The sequence below is a fragment of the Zonotrichia leucophrys genome, chromosome 7 (genome assembly GCF_028769735.1).
Source record: "Zonotrichia leucophrys gambelii isolate GWCS_2022_RI chromosome 7, RI_Zleu_2.0, whole genome shotgun sequence".
Classification (NCBI taxonomy): domain Eukaryota; kingdom Metazoa; phylum Chordata; class Aves; order Passeriformes; family Passerellidae; genus Zonotrichia; species Zonotrichia leucophrys.
This window is the reverse complement of record NC_088177.1, coordinates 15,257,252-15,284,387: the sequence shown is the minus strand read 5'-3', so window position 1 is coordinate 15,284,387 and position 27,136 is coordinate 15,257,252. Positions and strand designations below refer to the sequence as shown.

The 27,136-nt window shown below is 38.3% G+C and overlaps 1 protein-coding gene and 1 long non-coding RNA gene across 5 annotated transcripts in view; both read right to left on the bottom strand.

Moving 5' to 3' along the window:
- The window catches only part of LOC135450035 (uncharacterized), a 33,712-nt gene extending 11,798 nt beyond the window's left edge, over positions 1 to 21,914 (bottom strand). Inside the window, exon 1 of one of the 2 annotated variants that reach the window (XR_010440928.1) lies at positions 21,819 to 21,914. This is a non-coding gene — a long non-coding RNA (uncharacterized LOC135450035). The remainder of the gene's footprint in view (positions 1 to 21,818) is intronic. The other variant, XR_010440929.1, reaches the window with a different exon arrangement.
- A 2,046-nt stretch (positions 21,915 to 23,960) lies between these two features.
- Positions 23,961 to 27,136, bottom strand: part of PMS1 (PMS1 homolog 1, mismatch repair system component) — a 43,483-nt gene continuing 40,307 nt past the window's right edge. For 2 of the 3 annotated variants that reach the window (XM_064718267.1, XM_064718269.1), the window contains exons 12-13: positions 26,106 to 26,266; positions 23,988 to 24,316 (exon numbers count right to left, since the gene is read on the bottom strand). In XM_064718267.1, coding sequence (XP_064574337.1) covers positions 24,125 to 24,316; positions 26,106 to 26,266 — 353 coding nt within the window. In that variant the 3' untranslated portion in view covers positions 23,988 to 24,124. Of the gene's footprint in view, positions 24,317 to 26,105; positions 26,267 to 27,136 lie in introns of all 3 variants that reach the window. The other variant, XM_064718266.1, reaches the window with a different exon arrangement.

Sequence of the window (27,136 nt, the reverse complement as noted above, 5' to 3'; positions counted from 1 at the left end):
GGAATACCAGGAAACCCACATAAGCAAATGGATGGAAACATACCAACTTTGATTTGGACTGCTATTCAGAAACCAGGAGCCTAGATTTCTCATTGGATTTTTTCATTGTATGTCTTAGCCCCTTTTCCTTTGCCTATACCTGTTAACAACAAAGAAGTTCTGCTCTCACTGTTAGGAAGACAGTGGAATTTGGCTGCTCAGAGGCAAATTCTTAGTTGGACATTTGGAATGCTTTTTTATATCTCACATATTTGTGTTTAAAGGACAACTGACCGTGAATAAACCTTTAGGTGAGAAAGTGGCTTTAACACACAGCTCTGACTTCAGCATTATTCCATAGTTTCATTACTACTTGAGAGTTCAACAGAGCAGGCTATAATTTATAGTAAATTACACTTAAGACTACAAAATTCTGACAGTTTTACTCCTGTGTTGTTCAATGCACAAAGTGACCCTATCATGAGGCTGTTGACCTGGCACCCTTGGGAAGTACAGCAGATTTTTCTCAGCTAATGCATGGCCTCACTCAGCAGGACAGGGCAGGCTTGCTCTAAAAAAGGGCAGCACAACAACCCCATGTTCCTGTTACCAGAACTAATGCTACACAAATGAAGAAATGAGAAAGACACAGCAATTGAAATAAATATTGGAAGAAAATTCTAACATGTATTTGTCCCCTTGAACTAAGATTTGCATCAAAACTGTCTATCATATAGCAGAATGATTACTCCTTAATTAAAACCATCATTAGCTGTGTATTGAAAAAATCTATTTTTCATATCATTGTGAGCATGAGCTCTGACTGCCACAGACTGGGACACATATGCCATATGCAACTCTTACAAAGGGATACCCTGTTGCCTCCCTGTGCCACTGCTCAAAAACCCCAGACTGTTGCCAGATGCTAAAAGCAAACTTCATGGCTTGTAGTAATCATAGCAGAACCACATGAAATAGCATACAAAGAAACAGAAACATAAAAAAAACCACAGATGATTTCACAATATTAATTCCTTTATCAGTAGTTAATCTAATAATTTCCCCATTGAAAACAAAAAATATTAGATATACAAATTTTGATTCATGTATATAATATTTTTAAATGACTCAACCAGAAACCCATCCTCCCTAAATGTGTATTGTAAATACAAATACACACCACCAATCAGAAGACGGAACTAACAAAAATAACCTTAATGAAAAATCAAAGTGTAAAAGAGCTTCTATATCCAGCTGAAGACTTCACAATGAAATGAGGACAATCCTACACTAATGGTACAGTCTCTGAAAGATTTTTCCATTCCTCTTTTCAGGAAACCCAGTATAAAATGCTGAGATCTGGAAATATACTTCTGGCTACGACAGCTATTCCTAATTCCATCAGTAGAGTTATGAAATTTGAAGCAGCCAACCTTTGTGTTACCCTAATTCACACTTCAATTCCCAGTTATCTCCTAAAAAAAACTATGCAAAAGTCTACCTTCAAGACTAAATTATAAAAACATTTAAAACTACCATGACCATAGAATGGTGAAAGGTGGTTAGAAGCTAATCCAGGTTCCAGACTTGCTCTTTTGGGGTGACTGTGACACTGGGGGGGACACAAACAGCCTCATCTTCCTGCAATGTCAGGTAGTACACTCCATGTTCTCCTGAGTAATGTGAACTGACTGCAAGCCTCATTGCTCACCCCCTGAACTGCTGGGAGAAAAGGCAGAGAAAACTGGGAGGGAAGTTGAGCCTGTGAAGAAGGGAGGGCAGGGGAAAGGTGTTTTTAGGATTTGTTTCCATTTCTCATTGCCCTATTCTGATTTGATTGGTGGTCAATTCAGCTCACTTTCTCAAGTCCTGTCTGTTTTGCCCACGACTCTAATAGCTGTGAGATCTCCTTGCCCTTATGCTAACATATGAGCTTTTTATTATACTTCTCTCCCCTGTCCAGATTAGGAGACAGAGTGAATTTGATGGGCACCCAGCATCCAGCCAGGGTAAACCCACCAGAGGTATGCAACACACTCAGATTATGGGAAATTCTAGAGATACAAATATTAAATAATTTATCCAATTCCTAATATGCACTACTTAGAGCATATATTAGATTTGGGAGCTTTGACTAGTCCTATAGTCCTGGATTAAATCAGGGTCTTTACTGAATGTGCACACTCCTATAAGCAGGAGGATCCTACACCACCAAATGCCTTTGAGAAAAAAAGAAATTTCCTGCTGAATGAGAAGTGTAGAATATTTTAAGCCTTTCAGTGAGGATACACTAGTAATGGAAATACAGTTTGCTTTTAAAAGTACTATTCCAGAAGGTGAGCTGAAGTCCAAAAGCAGTAGGAAACTGAAACACCCTAAAACATTTTTTCCTCCTCTCTCCACCACCATAGTTTACCACAGCTAAACTATTCTGTAGAGCCAATGCATCAGTGCACAATGGGGACCCCAGCTGTGGAAGTCCAAGATCCAAACAACCAACCTGAAATAAATCATGGCAGGGACAAGCCCAGTACTGTACCTTGAAGTGCTACATCTACCCTGAGCATAGCACTGCAAAGGTTTCCCCAGGATTTGCTCTGTTTCTGAACACTCCTCTGTGATTCGGATAAAAAGCTGCCAGGGTGTTTCCTCGGAGACTTCACATCACCTCACAAGAATGCTGTTGACACCTAATCTCACAGCACAGAGCCCCAGACATTTTCCAATCTGTCCATTTCTCTGAAGCTCTTTGTCACCAGGTGATTACCACCCTATATTCAACTGGAAATTCAATTTTCATCCGTAGAGCTAAAAACCTATCAGGTGATAAAAAACCAACTCATTGCTTCAAGAACACTGTGGCAGGTGACTTCCCAATGGCAGAGAATTAGTGCTACTCATGAAGAAGACAAACTGCTACACTTCTTCAGTGTAAAACTGAGCCATTCCAGAGTAACCTCTGCACATGGACAATTGTTTTAGGAAAGGCATGTGTTAATTCTGGAAGAATGATTCCTTTAAAACATAACATACAAAAGAAATGGAAGAATATCTAGCAAATATGAATCAACCCTTGATGGGACAAGGATGGATAACACACCACCACCCACCATGACCTACCCTAAGAGCAGTCAGGCATGTTTTTGGACAGCTGCCAGCTTCTTAGCTTTCCTGCAGAGTTTGGGAATTTTTGCCTTTCCAAAAGGACACACAGTTTGTCTTCTGTTGAGCACTGATAAGACACTCAACAGTGATCTGGTGCTTTTAGCTTTTCTTCATATAAAGCCTACTGAAATTATTTGAATCCGGTTAACTTGAGAGAAGTTTGCATGGTTTTATCACTACACTCTGTGCATAATGAAAAAGTGACACTAAAAAACCAAACTAAACCACATCAGTTTTTAAATCACCAGCAGAAAGAAGCAACTTCCCAAAATAAAATTATTTGAAAGTGAATGCAATTCTGTTACACAAGTACAGAACTCTAGTAAACACAATTTTACCTCATTCTTCCAAAAATTTGTTCAAAACCAGTAAAGGGGTAGGAAGCAGAGTTTAAAGGTTCTCCAAAGACCCCCCCTTCTAAATCCTATTCCTGTAATGGGAAGCCTTCCTCATAAAAGGAGACACCTGCTTTTCCATGGTGCACAGTTCCCCTATGGGCCATGAATAATCTGATACATTTCAACAGTGGTTCTCATCCTCCTGAATCCAGTGGTAATCCTATTTAAAATACAGAACGGATTTTCCGAGGTAATAAATTATCTGTTATTAACATAAGATTTTTTGTTAAGTTTGGCTTTACAAAATTAAGTACAGCTTTTTAAATACCTGGATAATTGGCTGGTTGTATTTTGATATCCTGATTTCTCAGATTGACATTCTACTATTCAAGCAGAAACACAACTCAGACAAGGCAAGGTAATATCCTTGATGATGTTTATATTTAATTTGTTCACATCGTTACATGTTGAACCAAACATTTAGAAGCAGCTAAGAAACTAAAATATGGGTGGAAAGCTGAACTACATTATACATTTAGCACTTGAAAAGTCATCTGTTTCCCACGTCCAAAAGTCCGAGGTTAGAAGAAATATTGATTATTAAGAACCTCTCTTAGATGTTTAAACCAAGTGGTTCTGTTCAAGTTTGCTTATGTAAGATATACTGAACTTTAAATTGCAATCCTCAGTTAGTCAGTGATGTTTTTGCTTTCTTGCTTTTCTTCTAGCCTCAGGAATATCACAATCTCTGCTGCTCAGGTTTGTATAAGGCTTATATATGCTCAATCATAAAAATAGATGCTCTGAATATAAGGAAGTACAAAAACCCCAAAAACTCAAGTCAACATGATGATCTCACCAAAACTGAACACCTTTAGCATGAACCTAGTGAAGCCAAGAAATGCAGTTGTGAAACAAATTATTGCAAATTTTGTAATTAGCTTTAGTCAAGCAACTATCCCTATCTGTCCTATATCAGGAGCAGCACCTCTGCTGAAAGTTAATGCAGCATCTTCACCAGAGTCCCAGTGCAGCAAGAGCAATACCAGAGCAATCATGAGCTGCTATCACACTGCCCTGGTGAGTGACCCACTACCAAACTCCACTTGGCACATGGGAAAAGCAGCAGAAGCTACAAATTTGGTGGTAAGTAAAGCCTTTTATAGCTGTAGCTCAGAGTTTTAAACAAGTTTATAAATATTACCTGAAAACTCATTCAGGAGCCCAGAGTTCTTTAGAGGGGTTTCCACAAATATACATTATTTACAAAGAAAAAAAAAAATCAGTTTAGTAAAGCTTTTTGCAAAGTCTGTTTGATGGGTTTATTTTAGTATTATTTTACATGGCTATGTTCATTTCAACCACACTGAGTGGATCATGAAAATCGCTCAATATCATTGCCTTTCAGCTGTAGTTCTAGCTGAAATATTAAGCTATCATATAACAGTGGCAGCTCTCCAGGCAGGGGAAAAGTGTTTTGCACCTGTTTACAAATGTATTTAGGCATTATTCATCATTACCTTGACTCTACATCTGATTAAATACATTCATGCAAGACTCACTTTGCTTTATGCCTGCTTCAATGCCCTCTTACAGTCTTAGGTCTTCACTTTGTCAGTGACAGGGAACCCACAAAGGCCCTTGCCATTTTGCTTTCCTGCATCAGCATGGTGGGTTGATCCTGGCTGGATGCCAGGTGCCCACCAAATCTGCTCTGTCACTCCCCTCCTCATGTGGACAGAGAAGACAAATGTAATACAAAATATAATTAAAGGCTCATTATCTGAAAGGCAGGAAGAGATCACTCCCCCATTGCCATCCCAGGCAAAACAGGCAGGACTTGAGGAAATGAGTTGAAGTTATCACCAGTCAAATCAGAGTAGGACACTGCAGCACTCCCACTACCAAGACCATGCAAACCCAATCTTCTGTGATTCAAAGAACCCCTAATAGGTGTTAATGTTTCCTTGAAGGCCTTTGAAGCAACCCTTCTGCTGACCTACACCAAACATACATAAGCAAATCTCTCTTAGCTGCTCTTCCAACAGAAACCTCAGCCCTGAGGATTGTCTGCTGCTCCTGATCTTACTCCTCAGTAACTTACACAAGCCATCATTCCAAGTACAGGCATGAAGGCAAAGGATGCCAACGCTCACTAATCCCTCTTCTCATTTTTACTATCACAATTGTTCTTGAAGTTTCAGTCAGGCTTGAGCTGTTTTGACAGAGTTACACAACTCGGGAATTGAAATCAAAAGTACAAACCAAACAGTGACAAAATTTAGTTATTTTAGAGCCATGATATGATGCAATGAACTACTGGGAAAATTAAAAACCTGTAGAGTTCATTTGCTAAGCTTTGTCCAAAATATTGGCATCATTGCTCAAACAAACAAACAAAAGGATGGGAGGTTATTTGAGGAGCAAATTGGACCATAAGGAAAATGTAGGAATTTCACCCCAAAATTCCGATCAATTCCAGTCAGTATTTAACAACTCTGATCAATCTATTTTCCCCTAACTTCTCAGAATATCTCCTGTTCTTATGGGACATGCTAAGAAAAACCCTAAATTATTTGTAGAGCAATAGGTCTTGAAAATGTTTTGTTTACACTGATCTGTATAAACTGCACATTTGCTAAATGCCTGCAATTAGATTTTCTTGGCATGAGTACTCCTTTGGGTGTGACTGTACATTGTTTGCTCTCCCTATGGCTTTAAAAGGGCAGCAGAGCTTTAACTGCACTTCAGGAGGTTTGGCTGATTGGTTATCTTTTTTTCTTAACAAGACAGACTTTTTTCACACTTCAGAGTTTTTAAACTATCTTTCTTCACCTAAGTGGGGTGATGGGGCAGGGTGGGTGACAGAGGTAGGTGATGATTGCAAATATACACAAATTTACTTTGAATGTATGTACATGTTTCAGCATAAATAAAATTTGTTCCCCCAGACTCTTATCTATGGGATTCAAAGGCGTTCTACATTGAGCTTCAGACAAAACAGTGCAATTTGAAGACCGAAGAGAGCAGACTACAAATCCTTTCTACAGTTCTGTATCAGCAGGTAAAATTTTCATGAATAAATCTGAATCTAAACAGGAACATCCAAAAAAACTCCAAGGAACTGCTGAAGGGAAGCAGCATGGACTGTCTGAGCCTCAGAGGAATAGGACTTTTAACACGTTCCTTGTTATTTGATAGCTCGTCTTAATATAGTTAGAAGAGTCTGAAACAGATGAAGGCTGACTTTATCAAGACAAGATTGGTAAAACTTACTACTTTTACGGAGTAGGCAAAAGACATGGAGGGTATGAAGTTGTTCTAGGAAAAAAAGAAGACTCATTTTTCTCTGCATTGAAACACAAAAATCTTTCCACACAGCAAGCACAAAACTAGCACGGTTCAGAAGAAAACAGGGGCTTTGAGAGGGGGGGAAAGAAAGATAAATCATTTGGTAACATTGAAAGCCTGAAACTATCTTTGACAGAAACTTGAGAACATACCCAAATCTCATCAAAACATAGGATATGAAGTATTTCCCACAAGATCCTTTCCATAATATCTCTTCCATTTGATGCAATAGCCATATAGAAGACCCTACTAATTTAAAATTCCCAGTAGTGGGTAGGTGGTTTCTTAGTCCAGTGACACAACAGACAAGTGAGAGTCCTCAGAGGCTGCCAGACTCTGATGGAGCTGTGGTGTTCCAGAGAGCAGCCAGTGGGAGCATCTGGAAAGGACAAGGACAGCAGGGACTCTGTCCTGTACCTACATTGACCAGAGGGTGAGGAAACCCCCAAATCAGGCTGAATGGAAGAGGAGATGCTGTTCAGTCACCACCTCCTATCTATGGGACAGAGACAAAAGAGTATGCAGGTTGTACAGGGATTTGGTGCTAGTAAGGCAAGAACAGGACCATTAAGGAGATGATCAGACCTGAGAGCAAGGCAGCCCATAATATTCTTTGCAGTGAATGAGCTTTTTCAACAAGTCACTTAGCCAGCTCATCATCTTCATAGACAGTCAAAAGGAAAAACACCCACCCAACCCCTAAACCTGACAGCACTCAACAGTGGGAAAAGCTAACAGGAACACAGCAGGAGATAATCCTGAATGGTAACATCTCCATCTTAGCAATTCTCTTTGGGTGATTTTCTGAGCCCAGCAGCTCTGCCAAGGCAAACAGGGAAGATGGCACAACGTAACACAGTTAAGAGGTGTGTCTGGTTTTGCTCCTGGCCACTCACCAGCCATGTGGCTCTAGCTTACACCCCTTCCCAGGCCATATCCTTTAGCTGAGGCCCCAGCTTGACTCCAGGATGGCCAAGAGGGGGGAAAACCTCCCCAGTCTGTGTCCTGCTGGGCACTGGTCAGCACAGGAGCCAGAAGAGTCACAGGGGAGAGAGGGAGGCTCCTGCTGCCACTTCTGCCAGTGAAGACCTTGGCCCATGGCCGCTGCTTGCCCTCCAGTGGAAAGTTAAAACTCCAGAGTGGGAAGAAACAGGAAGGTTTTGCATCAGGCTGTTATTTGCCATGCCAACAACAGCCAAAACAGATTAGTCGGCGTCCAAATTCAGGAGCATGTCCTTCAGAGCCAGCTCCCCAGTTGTTCACCATTTATCTACTCCTCATCTCCTCCTAAGAGAGTGTTAACTGTTTCAAACCTTAAGTAAGTCACCCTCAGATTATTCATCTCAATTTCAGTTAAACTGAGTATTACTGGCATGGCCGGTTTCCCCAAGAGCACAACAACATTTTTGTGTAAAAATCCACCTGTCTCCACAACCACGTTAACGAAATACTTGTTAAGAAATGGAATTTAGAGCAGTCATTAAAGACAACATCCCATAATGATGATGAATTTTTGGAGAAGCTACAGATACTGCTACAGTTTCACTCTAATGAACTGCAATAATAATCTATTATTCTGAGTAGACTACCTAATCTCCCAAGTATGAGGAGGTTTGGGCTCTGAGAAAATTCACTTTAATGCTTTTTCTGAAATTTCTCAAGTATGTTTCCTGTAATGACTAGGACACTGGTACTGAAAACTATTTACAAAAACCCAACAAAACAAAAAACAAAACAAAACAACGCCCCATCCCCTTAATTAAATTCCAAAATATGTTAAAATAAGTGAATTTGCATTATCAGCCACAGAAGGAAATTTGAGTCTGGAGTACTAAAGATACAGGTTGAGAAAGAAGAAAATGGTAATCAATGAAGAAAAAAAAAAAGAAAAAGAGAGAAGAAATAGGTAGGAGACTGGGTGAAATAGGAATAACCCTATTTCTTTCAACCTTAGATATGAAAGCTTTTACTGAGTGCTATAAAATTGAATTTAGAGTGCAACAAAAAGGAATTTCTAATTAAAGTTGATTAGGGCAGAGAATGCTATGGGGAATGAAGCTGTAGATTGAGAGTTTGAAAAGAACAAGCAGACAGTTGTGGGTAACAAAAGGAAAGAGCAAAAGTTATAGATGAGTAGGAGAAAAAAAGAGCACATTCCTCTATACAGGGAGAGGATGCAAGAAGGAGTAACAGCCAACATAAAGCAAACTAGAGAATTTACTGAAGAAAAACAAAGTGTGATAGCTTTGAGGGGCAATGCACAAACAGCAGAGACTATCTGCTGAACGAATATCAGGATTAAAAAGCATTCCAAATACAGAGTGATTTATTAAATTGGTTTTTGATATTATGAAAAATTAAATTTGATAGTTAAATTAGTGGAAAGCAGTTGCACATGTCATGCAAGGAAACAAATACAAAACATAAAAGAGCTAGAAAGATCACAGATGCACAAAATTATGGTTTATGCACCTCTGCAATGTCCTGCTGTGAGTCACCTTCCATCTAAATAAAGCCTTTGCTACCTTATTCTAACAGATTACCTAAAAACATGATTCAATCAATTAAATGTTCCTCAGGTATTAAAATACACATTTCTTTTTCTGCATGAAAGTTTCCAGCAATTTGTGTCTCATCTTGGCAACAGACTCTAGTATAAAACATAAAAGGATTTGCTAAAAGCTGATTTGCCAAAGCTCTTACAAATAAAATAACATAAACACTTCAGAATGCTTAGAAGATGTGAAGACATGTGAGTGTAGATGTGAAGAGTGAGTACAGAGCTCTTGTGCCTGTCAGGAGACAAGTATAAACAGCATTTTTCACACTGATTAATTACACAAACTAACTACAAAGAACAAATTTCCTTCTGTGATATATTTATTAATGTATAAATAAATAAAACTAAACATATTTTTAAGTATGTTGGTAATAGCAACTACAAAGCAACATAAGAGAAATGCTTCAGATCACAGCTGTATTTCATGCAAATATTTACTATCACACATTGCAATTAGAAAAGCACATTGGTTACAGTAATAAAACTACACAAATGCTTATTTGCATTCTAAATGGCAATCTGTTTTTAAATAAGAATATGTCTGAATAGAGTAAGGGCAAGAGAACTAATTTCTTTATTTTAAGTTAAAACCCATTAAAGCCACGTTGAGGGGGATTACATAGGTATAGATCATAGGAACATCTGGCTGTGTAGTTAGTGCAGGCTTCTTTCTAAGCAACAAGCAGTAGAGCACATTGAGCTAAACCTATTTTCAAATATTTAAATTTATTTTAGCATTTTTCACAGATCAGAGAGAGATATGTTTGTGATAGTGTAGCTTTTCACTAAAACACAATGGAAGAACTTGCAAGGATATTTTACACTTCAAGCTTCCAAACTATCTGTATTGTATTACACATGTATTTTTAGTTTTTTTAAATGTAAAGAAGAGTTTTTTCAGTTTCTTTATTGGCTGCTCTTACTTTTTTAAGCTTCCTCAGCAGCACCAGAAAATGGCTGGTGGAGGGTCAGTGCAGATCTCCAAGCATCCTGAGTCAGAAGGCAACAAAAAGAATCCCCTCAGGAGCTCAGAAAGTGCATCACATTCGTGTGTGTGTGCTCATACATTGATTTTTCCCATCTGGGACTGGAAGTACATTTCTTGTGCTACCAGAAAAGTCACCAGCAAAACCTTCACCTCACCCTGTAGCATGGTGAGCAGCTCACCTTCAGGCATGTCTCTCAATTAGTGAGAACATTACAGAACAGATCAACATTGCTCTTTCGTTCCTATCTGCCAGTGTTCTAGGAGACAAATATCTGATAGAAACAACCTTTCAGGCTGTTAGACCAGACTAAGTGACCTCTTGAAAGAAGAGTTTAGCACACTCAGGCTAGCATCTGTACAAAGGCCTCCTATGTAGTACAGTTAAGCTTAGTATGAGACACCCCAAGAGTGGAGAGAAACCAGAGTTAAACTAAACAGAAAGAAGTCCCCTAAGCACACTTCACCCTGATTGCATTGCACATATCTGACATGCAAATCCCATACTTAGAGAAGACTGTACTGAAGTCTCCATATTTTTGGCACATTTGGATATTCCCCACTATCCTGTTAAACGCTGAGTGCTAGCCACATATTTTTTCTGCTTATATGCAACACTTAAATTTATATGAGTCTACTTACAATTAGGATGCAATGCCTTAATGAAAATTATAGTGTCTTTATAATAAAAAGCTTTTCTAGTATAAAAAAGGGTAGAAAAAGAATAACTGTTAGAATATTAGTTTTTAGTTGCTGCTCTTAAGGTTACAACAGAATCCCTAAGGAGGAGGAATGTTTTATCTACATATACGTATATATACACTTTAATTTGTGCTTCAAATGAGGCAAAAGTCACATTAGCCTTTTTATATAGCTCATGTTTTTCCAATTTTGTAACGAACCCTTTAGAAAAGCTTCCTATACTGTTAGTTTGATCTTTTACCTTTTTTATCTAAAAAAAACTTCTGGGAAGAAGTGCAACGAGGAATGAGAACAGTTGTTGATGCTTTCTCATTCCAGATCTGTTGCACACAGTTCACACTCATTCAGGGCTCAGATTAACCCTGTTCATTTTAAACAGGAGATAATTAAAAAAAAAAAAATTAGGCATAATAAATTATATTTCATCCAAAAGGCTCTTAAAATGCTTTATAGACTCTACACACAGATCACTCCATCAGTCACTGAAAGCAAGTACCTCTGGGATGAAATGCAACAACTGTTCCACGGGGCACGGCAGAGGAGAGGAAGTGAGGAATACCAGCACATCGAATTGCAATTGCAGGGGGAATTTAGGTAGGAAGAATGTAATTACCCCGTTTGGAGCCTGGCCAGACCACGGGGGTTAACATCTTATAAAGAGCCCTCTGAGAATTTTAACAACCCCTAGTGCTCAGGACCTTTAATTTATATTAGCCCTCAGGAGCAAGGCTAACTGCTCTGCTCAACTGGGTTTGTGCGCTGCAGGAAACGGGGAAAATCAACTTCTAGCTGTTCTCTGCTTCCACCCAACTACTAAGCAGATTAATGCTACTTAGGCTGCAACTTTTCATGAAAATGCAGCAGAAGGCAACAGGAATGAAAAGTGCACAGAATCAGAGCTGTTCTTAATTGATCTTTTTAAAGCTATAGAGGAACAAAAATGTTTCCTACTCCAAAACATCATAACTCCTCATACACAAAGCACTCAAGATCATCTCAGATGGTATAAGAAAAAATAAACATTATAAATATATACAGGTTAGGAACACAACACCAGAAACACCAATTCCCTCTCCAAATCAGCTTCTGAGAAAGAGCATGAAACAAGCACGTGTACAGATCAGTTAGTTTCCTAAATGAAAGGAACAGTTGTCACCAATTATTCTAATATATCTGATGCATGTACATTTTCATTTTTAAGAGAAAAAAAAGTAAAGCCAACAATGAAAATAAGAAAGATGAGTAGGTAAAAGAAATACAAGCATGAAATTCATCTTACTTTTCTGCTACTGTCACCCTAAAGCAATTTTAAAAACAAAGTAGACTTGCTTGCAGGCATCTTTGCTCTAAAATAAAATATCAGGTGAGGCTGTAATGGACTGTGGCTTTTCACTCCCATTGAACCAAAAGCATTTGGAGCCAATTCTAAGAGACTGCCAAATACTCTTTGAAATACTTTACATTATGCATCCATACCCCACAGAAGTGTCTTTTTTTTCAACTAGGTTACACACAATTCAGAGTAATTTAACTTTTTTATTGTAGTCTAATGTAATGTAGTGCAGATTCTTTACTTCATTTTTTCTAAACTTCTGAATGTACCCAGAGTTGTATTTCCTTTGCCTTTGGCTGATTTATTTTGTTCACTTCAGAGACACCTAATAATAAAAGTATTGAGGTATTCTACATTATTTTCTCTTAAAGCCCCTTATTTGTTTTATCTTATAATGAGAAACTGAAAGAAGAAACAAGAGGCTTCTCCAAATCAAGCAATGCACAACCCTTTGGCTTGTAAATATTCCTTGGGCACAGCAGAGATGCTGTATATCACACGGACAACACAATTGCTGCAGGAGCTTTGTGATTTATGCTAATTAGCAAAGCCACCTTGACCAACAGAAAACAAAGGGCAGAACAGTTCGGTGCTGATGCAGATTTCCAACATTAGGTTTAAGTTTCACAGGAAATACCAAAGACCAGTGGTTACAGGAATCTCACAATGCTGGTACATATCTGGGAGTCCTGGCTGGAGGAACGTCAGTCAGAGGCACAAATCATGAGTGATTTGTATCATGCAGTCTTATCCCAGACTCATCAGTTCTGTGGGCTCTGGGGAAGAGAGGACAGCCCCTGCTTTTTTAAGAGGATTCACAGATCAGGACTTTTAAGTACAGAAAAACCTTTGAAAAAGCACATCCTTCAGTCTTTTATGTAAGCCCATCATGCAAGGCTGCTCCATATCCCTGCAGCTATAAGGGAGAACTTGTCTCGCTACAGGTGTTTATATTCAAACAGGTCTCAGCACTGGATTGGTGTGCTCATCTTCCCCCCAAACAGCTCTGGTCTATTTCTCAAGGGTTGTTTAGGAACCTAATATTTTTCATTGAGTCTTAAGATTACGTGATCTTTTTTGAGTCCCTAAGAACTAGATTTCTGTAAGCATTTAGGCACATGAAACTCTTCTCATGTGCTCATCCCTGACTTCTGAGCATTTAGAAAAACTCCAGTGCTGGTTGAGAATCTGTCACCTCTTCTTATGTTCAAAGATGACCAAACTCAAAAGAGCAAGCTTTGGATGTCCATAAAAGGCAGAAATTTGTAACTCAAGAACTCAGAATGTGTTACAGAGTGCAGATCTGCTCTAAGGTCTGAGTTCATTCCATGGACATAGAAACTGATACGAATAGGTAGGTTACTTTTACAGATGGCATGTGCAACTTTGACCACATAAAGAATTAGTCTAAGTTAAAAACTAACTCCTTTTCAAAATCTACAATGTAGAGATCATGCCAGCTTGTTGGCAAATAAGAGCAAAAAGCAGTGAGTTGAGACATGGATTTATCCCTTTATAACGATCCCACCGTGCAAATTGTCATGTACATAAATTAAGCCCATGTTTTCACTTTTTACTGAACTAAAGCATCATAGGCCATGGAGCAATTTTTGTCCTCATGATTATTAGAAATGCTGTCCCTCCCAGTACCTCTAAGGAGACCTGTAGCATACACATTCTTTCAAGCTATTTGTGCCTCACTTTGAACATAGTAATTGCTACACAAGCAAAGAAAATGCTACACAGGTAATTACAAAATGCAGAACACTATGTAGACAACTCCAGGTTGGATTTAGGAGTTGTTCCAATTAGGTTCCTGTGCAGCAAACAGCTACTAAGTGTTCCTCTGAATATGAAATGAATCATTAAAATAAGACCAATTGAAAAATGCATCAAAACTCACTCTGGCTCAAGAGGTTTAAACTGCAGAAATATCTAGGCCATCAAAACATAAGTAAAATCTTTTCCATGCCACAATAATAAAAAAGGAGCACTTATGTGATTTGCAGGGTCAGCACTGCTAATTTATAGCAAGGCCATGGTGAACTGAGTACCCTTTTTGTTTTTCTCAAAATACATGCTGTCCTACAGATGCAGCACACTGTGTCACAGATGCCCAATAATTAAACAACACGGACAACTTCACGTAGTTGTTTGCCATGACCTATTGAAAAACTAACAAAACCCAGCAGTTCTTAGGCTTAATACAAGGTGCAGAAAAACAAGGACTGTATTTTGCCCCATTGGTTAAGGGGAACAAAAGTGGCCATGTATCTTAACACCTGGGAAAAGTCAGGGCATGCACAGCTGGCCGCGAGCTGGTCACACATTCCTGAGGTTACAATTACAGCTAGTGTTCTCAAACCAGCCTCACTGACAAGCAGTTGCAGATGGCCAAAATGCTTATGTATGGAAAGAGCTTTACTCAGCAAAATCTTAGAAAAATAATGTATCAATAGGAGCACTTGTATCTGTATATGGAGCACTTTCCCAGTCATGTTTTCTTCAGTTAGCCCACAGGTCATGTCATAGAAACCCCCACAAAACAGGAAACCTTTTGTGTTGCACATCATATAAATAATTTGGTACCAGCATATAATTTCCCCCTAAAATAGAGTCCCCATGTAGCTAAAATGGGGAAACACTATCAGTGTGTTCAGCTAATCACCAGATTTGCCAAGAGCCAGCCACACTGCCACTCCTCTTCCCAATACTCCAATTTGATGAGGGGACCAAAGGGCATCATAAGGACCATTTGTGTGCACAACTTCATTTGTGTACACAGCTTCACACTTCTGACACTTGGGTGAACAGCTAGCAACATTGTAAAGAATGAAAACATGAGAAAAAAAAAAAAGTAGTACTTTTTTCTACCTCTTCAGCACTGACATTTAAAAAAATACACCTACATGAAACCTTCTCTGAGGCTTACTGAAACACTCAGAATTCAAACACGATAAAAACTGAAAAATTACCTGCTTATATATGAGAAGAGAAAATGAAGGTTTTTGTTGTTTGCAAAACCATCCTTACAAGACACTTTTTTAAGGATGGGGTGATCACATGATTGGGTGCAATTTTTTGTGATGCTGATAGCATGGATACTCAATATAAAATAATCTACAGCAGTTATTACTGTGTTAAAATACAGGAGGAAAAAGATATTTAACTTAAATATCTAAGATGCTTTTAACTAGTAGTCTTCAAGCTCCTGGAGTGTCTAGCAAAATTTATATAGGAATTGGTATAATAAAAATCATTAGACTTTACATCAAACATGGCCAGAGCCAGCAATCAGGACAGCAATAACAGCTGAAATTTGAACTGGGGCATTGATGATTATTTGCACCACTAAGTTAAAACCTCTTTCATAGGAAAAGAAGTGCTATCTTTTCCAGAACAGAATATGCAAAAATTGCATCAAGGTCTAACATTTTAACTGCAAAATTTTTCCAATTAAAAAATGCAGTAGAAGAACAAATACACAAGAGTACTGCTTGTGCCTGCAGTTCCCTAAGCAAGAGCCCTATTACTGGGATTAGTACAGGGCACCACATGAACATCCTTCTGCACATGATCAGCAAGACTGAAAGGTCACTATGGTTTTAATTTACTATTTGCTATAAAACTCATCTCTTAAACTGACTTTGCATGTGTTTCTCAGTTATCACGCATACCTTGACTTCAACAAATCAGAGGTTAGATTACAAATCACTCAGAGTAAACTTGTATTCATACTCTGTCCCAAACCAGCTGAGAGTAGAGGAGACCTCTCCAAAGCTTCTGGCTGTCCTTTTTATTGGGCCTTACTCTGCACTCCCTGAGACAGGGATATGTCCCTCTCTGAAGGTTAGGGAATTTTGCCAGAGTAAAGAGTACAGGACCTGACCTCTTGAACAGCAGTAGCCACATAGATCTCTTAAAACTATTAACACTGGCACACAACAAAACCTCATTGTTAAAAAGATTTAAAATAAAGTAATAAGTTTGACATTCAATTTTGTAGGTTACTATTTGTGAAAATCCCTAAGTCTCCTAAAAGAGAATTTGTTGTGAGGTAAATTTTGAACCTGAATATTCCCTTCTGCATATTGAGCTTTTCAAAGATTATTTTATTCAGCTTGTAACTACCAGCACAAATGCTGATTCTAAATATATCTGCTGAACTCTAAATGACTTCTGTTTATAGAAATAGGACATAACAAGCTATTAAATCTTCCTTACAACAAACTGCAATGCCAAAATACTCGCTCCAGATTTCTGAGCTAGAGTTAAAAAGACTTAGACTGGTAATCAGAAGACAACTGGCAAGAGAGTTATTGCACTGTATTTTGTCATTCAAATCTTTCTTTAAATGGACTTGATTTTTATTAGTTCTGCATAAACACAGGCTTAAAAAATAAAATAAATCTCCTGGTGCTTGAAACCTTCATGACTTGATATGATTTAGGAATTTAACACAACCTTTGTTGCTACAGAACACCTAAATAAACCCACAAGAAGCAGGACACAACAATAATGAAAAGATGCATAACTTGTGATGACTTGGATTAATATAGAGTAAGAAATTATATTGAGAACTCCACAAGAAGTTTGCAATCAGGCAAGAATGAACTGCACACACTCATTAAACATTAGGTTCATGCTCATCCCAGTGAAAATACAAGTAAATGTACAAGTGTCCTGAATTGCAGCATCTGGAGTTTTCACCCTTGTAAACTCTGCATCCCTCTCATGGCTGACCGAGCTCTTCAGTTTCCATAACCTACAAATGCACTATTAAGCATTTTCAGATTCTACAGTGAAGCTCACTAAAAGCATAAAGCACTATTATTGTAAAAGGTCAGTATCCATTTTATTGCTGTTATAGTTGATGCATAATCACAGTTGCTCATTTGCAAACATAGATCAAAATTGAAATTTCAAAGTCACACTTTCTCAAGGAGCTGGCAGCATTTTCAGTTGCTCAAAGGTCATTGTAAATAAAGCATAGAAGATATGGCTCTCCTAAATGGCAATGGGATCTGGGACAACCACTTTTGGAAAAGGGCATTTTGAAGCTCAGTGGGAAGCCTCAGGGAAAGGTTCTGTAACTCTCTTGTGGGAGAAGTAACTACGTGAATTCCTGTGATAGAGAGAACAGTTTTCTACAGTTTGTCTTAGTAACTATTAAATGGCTCCTGTTCTAAATTATACACACCTAAGGTATCAGGGAGCATCAGGAATGTTAACTGAATAAATAATATTTCTACTCCATCTGCTTAAGGGAAGAAGAGACCTCCAACAAAACATTCCTTTGAAATAATCTATTTACTACTAGTCTGTTTTGGCAAAGTCTAACAAGAATCATACCTAGAGACTTGCTCCTCACAAGCTGGAATTATTAGCCCTTCGAAACTAATTTATATGAAAAACTCAAACTATTTCACAAAGATTTTCCCTTTCCATTATATTAAAGTGAGATGACAGGAGTCTTAAATTTACTTAATGGACATGAGAGGGTTTTTCCCTACTCTTGCCTTTTGTTTTTTTAATTGAGAAAGTAAACTCTCTTACCTTTCATCAGGAACATCTCTAATTTATCTAATATAAGCAGCACCAAGCTAATAAGAACTAAGGAAGACATTCCCTTTTAATTTTATATAATTTTAGATATTTTTACCTAAGCATCTTGAAATCCTCCAAGAATAGACTGCCTGACATTAGAATTAACACAGAATCTTAATTCTACCAATGCATTTTCATTACTGCAATGACCTGATGAGCAAACACATAAATGCTTTGTAAAGCATTCCTCTGTCAAAATGCTTGCCCCTTGTGAATATAGTAATTTATCAGGCATTTCAAGTGCTGAAGCAAAAAATATCAGTGATCTAAAATATGTAAAAAATGCAATGATTCAATTAATGCTGAGTTACTCCATGCATGAATGAACAATTTGACCTGGGCTTGAATACAGTATTTTTAATAACGCAGCTGCCATATTCGTTGGTGTGTGCATTTCCTGAAAACTAATCTGCCAAACAAGTCCCAGAGCATGAATCTGCTGCGCTTCCGTCCTTCGAGGGTCACTCGGTAATGCTCCCCACGCACGCTGGGTCACCGCAATGCTTCACAACACTCTCACACCCTGCCATTCCAAGATGAATCCTCCAATTGGAGAAGTCCTACTGTCTCCGAGCATCTAGTGGACACTACAGGTTTTTAGGAAACTTCTGGTCAGTTTAGGCATTAATTTGTAATTATTCTGGAATACTTGTTTTGGTTTTGTTTTCTAAGTACACGATATTGTGTCTGCAGCTTTTAGATATTTCTTTCCAAGAGTCTGTCAGATTCACAGCTTCTCTTTAAAACTGAGGCAGCACAACACATTTGAAAATAAATGAACTAAAACTATTCTCACACAACCCAAAAAAGCCCCCACCCTCTCCTGTACCACCTAACTGATACTATTCCAGCTGCAGTGCTTAACCTGAGTATGCTCTGGGAAAACTTCACCTATAAGCAACTTCACATGGAGTTCATACAAAATTAATGCGCTAGGCTGGGCCCTGAAGAGCAATTCCCCCATCCCACCCCTTATAAATATACCTTGTTTCGTTTCAGGTGAAATTTCAAATACAGAAGTAACCTTTGAGCAAAGCCAAAATCAGGGTTACTTTGACTGAGTAGCTCAGTCCAACAAAATCACCAATAAAATTACTGATGTGAAAAAACAACTAGGCTGGGTTGATGAAAGACTATAATAACTTTGGATAAGCATCTACAACTTCAGATAAAAAGTGATTAAAAAAGTAAGTAAATATTCTTTAACTGCAGATGACAGCAGCAGTACAGTTAATATTTAATCATGACATTATGAGAATATTCAGTAGTGGAAGATAGGATTAACATATTGCTTTAAAACATTCCATTACTTTCTGCATCTGTTTACTGATAATAAAAGAAACAGCTGTTCTAAATGTAACATTAACAGGTGTAAACCATTCATTTGAGATTTTAAAACAATAATTCTCCTCTGTTTCCTCCTTAGCTATTCTGAAATGACATTACAAACACCCCTCCTATTAGCTTACACAATTAACTCGTAATTGTTTAACCTCTCTGCATGTCCCCAAAACATATACATGTGGAGTTAGCTTCCTTCTCCTTTTGGGCAAAAGGCTCTGTTCTCCTGCACTGCACATCCTGAACTAATGCACCAGATGTGTCCCATAAAATGGTTGGTCACACTGTTCAGCAGCTTTCCTTTAGCAACTGTTCTATATCAAATTTACTGTAAAAAGCATCGTAATTATGAAGTAACACTGTATCAAATTCACAGACTGAATATCTCACTATGCTCAGTTAAACTATGAATGATAATTGAGCTTGAAATTGTATATTTACTTTAAATAAGTCCTCCAAATCATCTGCAACAATGTGTGCTTAATTCGAAGCCATTAACAAAAGATTTAACATTTCCACATTTATACTCTCCATAATTTCAGATATGATACTCCATACTTACAGAGAGAAGGAAAGAGGGGAAAAAATAAAAGTTCTGGTAGCCTTCCATTTGCAAAATTAAATGGATGTACCTGAATTATTTCTTATAATTGCTAACCCATCCTGTTAAATGCTGGGTACAAATGAAACAACATTCTCAAGAACCCTCCTAAATTCTATGGCAAATAAATTCAGAATTCTAAATTTATTTAGCAAAAGAAACCAAACCTCAATACAAACCCAAAACCTGACATGTTTTATGGAAGATAAAGCAAACTCTGAAGATCAAATATTACAACCCTTTCAAAAACCTAAAAGCTTGTTTGCTGACGTTAGCTTTCATGAAGACCAGTAAGTTTGCTGGAGGAAAAAAAAGGAATGAAATCCTTGAGACTAGAGAATGTTTGCTTGTATAACTAAATAAAGTGCTTGGGAATATTGTTCCTATTGACAGATATTTTAAATATTCCATATCAGAATATGAAAATAGAGCAGAATCCATTCTAACAAATCCCAAACTCCATCATCTAGATTTTACTGTTGCCAATGACTGCTAGGTGCTTCTGAAATAACTTCAATGTTGCTCTGGTTTTGCTATAGTTCTCTGAACTATATTATTCATGATAAAGGGAAAAAACCAAACAAGAAATAGTCCAAACTCCTTCACACACACACTGATTAACTGGAACAGAAACTTCATTCATAAGATTCCTACTACATCCAGAAAAGACACGTGTAAAAGGTGCTACGTTAATTTCATGGTTATACCCATATTTACATGCAATGCATTTCCAATGAGATTTTCCTCTATTTATAAAGTCAAATTTATATTCAGCTGTTTCCCACTAAAGGAATGTGCAACTTCTCAAAATCTGGGGGAAGGGGACACCTGAGCTGCAAACACACTACCAGAACCAAACCTGCTTCAACCAATGATCCTATATAAATAGGATATAAAGCTATATACTTCCAAAAGGCTTTGGAAGTTTTCCTACGAGTCTAGAAAGCTCCTGACCCTCCCCTAGGGAGCACTGCTACCTGCCCCAGGTGTATTTTAGGAAAGCAAGCACGCACACCACGAGGAGCAAGGTAAGCAATAACGCTTTCACCTGCTGGGGACGCCAAGGAAGGAAGGAAGGAAGGAATGATGCTCATACATGGTCAGCCCCAGACCTTCATTTAAGTCCAAATTGTACAAAACCGAAATGCCAGCAGAGGGCAGCGCAAATACGACAAGTCCCTGGAATGGCCCAGCCCGGCCACTCGTGGGGGACAAGGAGGTGGCTGCCACTCGCTGGCCGCTGGGACACGCACCCACCACGGCCCGCTCCGCAGCTCTCCCTCCCTGGGAAAGGTCAAGGATGGCAACATGCAACTTCACCCAACGTGCACATTCAGGTTTTCCTCTTCCTTTTAAACAAAGTGCCCGCGGAGCTGGGGACGGACTGACTGCAGGCAAAGGCAGCCTTTGTGTGCTTTCCCGAGAGCCTCGTGGGGTTCACTGTACAGCACCTCATGCTGATAAAATGGCAGAATCCTTCTCCAGAACTCCTACCTCAGGCACACCATTTAACTGCTTCCACCTTGGAAACCTAGAACTGGGGGATTTCTGTTCTTTAAACAAAGAACGTAAAACGGATGCATCACTAGAGGCATCAGTGAGAACATCTATAAGAACAGAAAGTAACATTTCTTTTTGTCCATACTGGATAAAGCAAGGGGAGATCTCCACTCTGTCCTGTCTAAAGCCATCTCCCACATCAGCAGAACAACTCCCAGTTTCAGCTTGCAGTCCCAACCATGAGTGGTGGGAGACACCCAGACTTACAGCTCCAAAGCTGTGCTCCAGCAGTCACTGCTGCCACCCAGGCACACAACATCCCCCAGAGACAGAAAACAAACTGCATGGACACGTACCTAAGGAAAAACTCCAGAACAGCTCTCAGAGGTGCAAGCCCAGCAAACACAGCAAGGAAAGGAGGGAAGCCCCAACTCACAATTACCTAACCTGGTGCACCTGCACTTAAAATCCTGATGCTTATATGCTCCCATAGCAACTAAACCCACCCTGGCACCTGTGAACACCGTTTAGCCAATCATGTTTTGTCCTCAGTCTAGGGCCTGAATACCAATTAACATTTGTCCTCTTGATGTAGACTCAAGTGTTACAAAAGATACTAGCACTGGCTTCAGTATATAGGATATAGCTATCTTACCTTCTGGAAAAGAAGCAGCAATTATTAATCTCATTAAATACTTTATGTTATACTCCAAACTGACTAAAAGAGGTGCACCACATTAATTTAATTTCCAACAACCTTAGTCAGGAGGTAAACTTCCATTCTTCAGCTTGCCTCTGGCTTTTCTAACTGTAATGGCACCTCTCTAAACTCTCATAATTTGTATTCCAACAAGAATAAAAATAAACAAACTATAACCTTCTATATCCCATGCAAGGCTGGGATCCTGTTTCCCCATCAGAGCCAAGGGTCATGTCTCCTTTCTCTATCTCCATCCACCTTCTCACTTCGATTCTAAAAATTCACATCTTCTGCACTGAGTGACATTTAGAGCCAAGTGTCCAGTTTGCAAGTGACATTCTCATTTTGTACCTTGCTACCATTAAGCTTGGAAAGATATCCTGCTTATGCCCTCTGATCATCCTTGCTCTTTTTGAAAAGGACAAACTTACTTTAGTGGCATAAAGAAATAATCATAAAGGTCCCCTGCAGTGAGCAGGGACATCTTCACTAGATCGAGTTGCTTAGAGCCCCATCCCACCTGACCTTGAGTATTTCCACAGATGGGGCAACCACTGTGTGTCTGGGTAACCTGCTCTAGTGCCTTACCACCCTCATTGTAAAAAATTTCTTTCTTATATGTAATCTAGATTGATCCTCCTTTGGTTTAAAACAATTACCCCTTGCTCTGTTGCAACAGGCTCTGTGAAAAGATAATAATTGCCTTTCAGGTTAGAATTGATAATCATTGCCTTTCAGGTTACAATTTACATGTTGTGATGTATGGCTGTGTTGTGAGTTCTTAAATTAGTTCACCAGTTCAGCATCAGTGATTTAAACATTCAAACCCTACATTTGCTTGTCTGGTCCAACACTCCTGTCCACAAACTACCTTGCACTTGGGCCTTTCAGCAACCTTCAACCATTTACCCAGCAGCCACAGAAACACTACACAGCTAGGTCCTACCACGACATTTTCATAGTGCCAAGGTTTGCAAACAACAGCAGGGGATAAACAGGAATTTTCAGATGAACTTGAAACTTTTAAAACATACTCTTCCAGAGACAAGGCATCTGCTGTGCACAGAAGGCCTAGGGGGTAGGTTTACAGAAGTAGGCCACTACTTGAAATAGAGGAGTAAACATTGTGTTCTGGTAGAAGAGAATGAACCAGTTTACCAAAATCAGTAGCTCTCTATATAGCAGACTATGCCCTAGTTATGCCACATTCTCCCTGAGGGAGGACAGTTTATGTTTCCCACCCCCAAACAGTTTGTGTATAGCACTGCACCAATAAACATCCATGGGCACCTGATTTCAGTGCTAACCTGTGCTCCTGTGACTCACATCCATTCTGCTTTCATGGAACTGGCCAGTTTTTGTTGATTTTGTTGATTGTTTTAAACTTTTGTACTGTACTTTGGAGAACCATACTTCTATAAGTGTAGAATTTTTGGAGACTGGATACTAGGACTGTCAATACTCATTTACATGAGCTAAGAATTTCCAAATAGAAATACAACACCATAATAAGTGCATATGGCATAACTAACTATAATAACTGCATATGGCAATGCCATATTCAAATACTTACAGCTATCTGGCATTCCTTTGAATATTAAGAGTTGATGTCCTTAGTATAATAAACTTTGCCATGCTCTGATGAAAGCAACTTCTAACCACTTCACATCTAAAAAATTCTGACATACTGGTATTTCTTAAACCTGCAGCAATAAGAGAAGGAGGAAACCAGTTGAGAACATTTCTTTAATAAATTCTTTTTAAAAAAATAGTGGTGAGTTGTTTTTCTACAGTATTTTGTTCTGTTTTCAAATAGCATTTTTATTTAAATAAAGTCTTTAGGAGGTGAACATGTAACAATGAAAAGTCATTAAACAAAAGCTTTACACAAAACATACTGAAATTACAGAGTAGTGATCAAAATTAAGCAAGAGAAGTATGACCGCAAACAAAATGTTCCATTTACTGAATAATTTCCATGGAGTTGTGCTTGTCAACTTCTGGAATATCTGTTAGATGATGAAAAAAGGGACGACCATGAACACAGCCTTTATTTTCCTTTCCAAGCTGTTGCTTCATCCTGTAAATTGTGTTTTGCACATCTTCTTTTGACAAATGTAAGGGCAGCTGCCGAGCTAAACGCACTGCTTCTCCCTGTGCAAAGGAAAAACAAAACCAAAACCCCAGTAGTTTTAAAGTACCACTTTTTAGCACATCAGCCTGTAACTACCAGAAAGCAGGAATTAAAACCTCGCTGTTTAAAGGTCATCCTTTTCTGCTGCTGAATATTCCAAATCTCAGAAATCTAAATATAACTTTAAATATTTGTTATTGGTCAGTTCCTGACATCTCTATAATGGAGGCATGCACAGTCAGCCCCCTGGTTATGTTTGCACTCTTTTAGCCTAATTTTGCAAGATGCTTTGTATATCCTGTTGTCACCAGCATCAGCTGTACATGTTTACCAGTTCATAAGACACATTTCACACCACAAACTTTAAAAGTATCATAAATTAATTCAAGCAGTCAGTAAGTTCAATTTGAAAAATACTACAGCAAAACTTCATAGATTAATTTGTATTTACTATGGTCTATTGCATCCACTTAACACTAGAAAGCAGAAGTGACTGCTGAAGTACCCACCCTCAAAGAACTAAGGAACTTCAAAAAGAAGTTTTGTTTCCTCCTCCAAGATGGGCCTCCCTGCCACTGCCTTCTCTTCTGTACCTAAGTCATGTTACCTGGACAGAAATGTATGTGGCACACAACCTCCCTTCATACTGTACAAACCTGAGCAGCATTCATAATGATTTCATCTAAAAAATCTCATTTTCTTTGTCTGACATTTTCTCCCACTCCTCCAAGTGGGAAAAAGATCACTGTGGACTGTTTCATACCCTGGAAGGCTGCTGCTTCAACCATTACCCCATGCTTTCTTCTGCATCTATCCACTGACAGCAAAAGCTGCAGACATGCTGCCTGCTCAAACATGAAATGAATGATTAAAGTAGTAATTTTGAACATGACAGTGAATGGCATTTCCAGTGTTTAGCCTCCCAGAATGGTCAAAAAATTCAGTGCTTATTTTTGAATAACAGCTTTTATAGTTATCTGGGGTTTTTTACAAACCATTCCTGTCTCAACACTGAACTTACCCCTTCTTTAAGCTTCTTTCCTGAGTGCATGAGAGTGGTTCAGTAGTACATAACAGAATCACTTGCTGCAAAGGCAGCTTACTACCCTCAAAAGATAGGGAAAGATTTGTGTAATAATAATTAAAAGATAAAACACATACTCTGTGTGTGTGTCTAGGTCCCAGTTTGAAGTAACCCAATTCATGTTATAAATGAGGCACGTTATAAAGGCCTAAGTAAGAAGAGACTTTACTTTGGTAACCTTTTTGAAAAGAATTGGAATTGAAGAGCATTAGTGAAACAGCTAGACAGGAAGTGATCACTACTACTGTTGGTTACTCCAGCTTTAACTAGTTCCACATCTATTAGCTGTCTCTGAAACTTCATGCCATTATTGTCTCTCTTTTGAGACATGGACATTTGGACAACTATTGGATGGACAATTTATTTATTTCCACAGAAAATATTTACATCAGTCACTGCCATTCTGTGGCAGTTTTGTATCCTAACATGGAGAAATGCCTTTCCAGTTAGAAAAGTGCCTTACAGAGGAAACACTTTGTGAAAATCACCTTTTGGCATGTGTTATATCACACTGGGTGACTGCTTTTGGGTATATCTTATGGAAGCATTTTGGTAAGGAATACACAACTCAGAGAGGATATGATACTCTCTTTTTCAAGTTCTAAACTTCTGTTTTGAACACAATGAAATTAATTAAAACACAAAGCTGAAGAAAGATTTTCAAGCTGTTTCAAGAATTATTACAAGTTTAGCGGGCTAATACAAAAAGAAAGCTTCTGTCTCACCTCCAAGTAATTTATCACTTTGAGAGGCCTACATTCATATACTTCCTTTGCATTTCTGTTAACTACTGCATTCAGAATTTCTTTCAAATCAGAAATTCCATAATATGGCAGACAATTTGCCATCCCTTCTATTTCCAGATGACTTTCTGCAGCCGAAACACCTGAAAATACAAAAACAAAACAGTAATTCATGCACTGCTTTGATTTCTATTCTATAGCAATTCGCAGAAAATTAAACTGATGCAAAGTAATTTAGTACTTTAGTCCAATACAATTAGGAAACTTTTTTGTTCCTCCCTTGGAATGAAAAGCATTTATTTGCACAATGTTTCATTATGATGATGTGTGTTTATTCACATCACAAATGTCTCAGCTTACATTAATCCAAATCCTAGCTGGCACCGTTTAATGCTTAAAACATTTGCAGCATTCCTAGTATTGAGCACAGCTTTAATTAAAGCTTCTGTGACTTTAATTAAACATACATAAAATTAAAGTTGAAGCTTGCAATAAAACACAATTTAGTTTGAAAAAATTAAAACAGTGTTGGCACTATTTCCTATGTAAGTGGTTTAAACATCTGTAGAGTTCAAATGTTATCATAACAAATTTGGATTCTATTGAAATAAAAAGCAGTTTTTTCTCCTACCATATCTGAGGAAAAACTCAAACCCATAAAACTGGAGGCTCTGTGACTGAGTGAGTTCATTTTATCATTCATATGGTATCACTGTTGGAGCAGGTAACACTCTGAGTAGGAATGATGAATAAAAAATTAAACAGCCTTTCTAACAGAGTATCTATTCAAGCATTGTGGTCTATATGATTTCCCTTCTTATTCACATTTCAGGAGAGAAAATTGATTGAAGTTGTTCTGATATAGCAACTTTTTTTCCAAGCCAGTTAGAAGCAAGTTCTCTGGTGGTCAGGCTCACACATTCTCATTCAGAATATCCTCTCATTCATGTTGTGTGCACAAAAACCTCAGCCCAACCTGCACAGCTACCTTTGCTTTTCTTCCCCTACAGGCC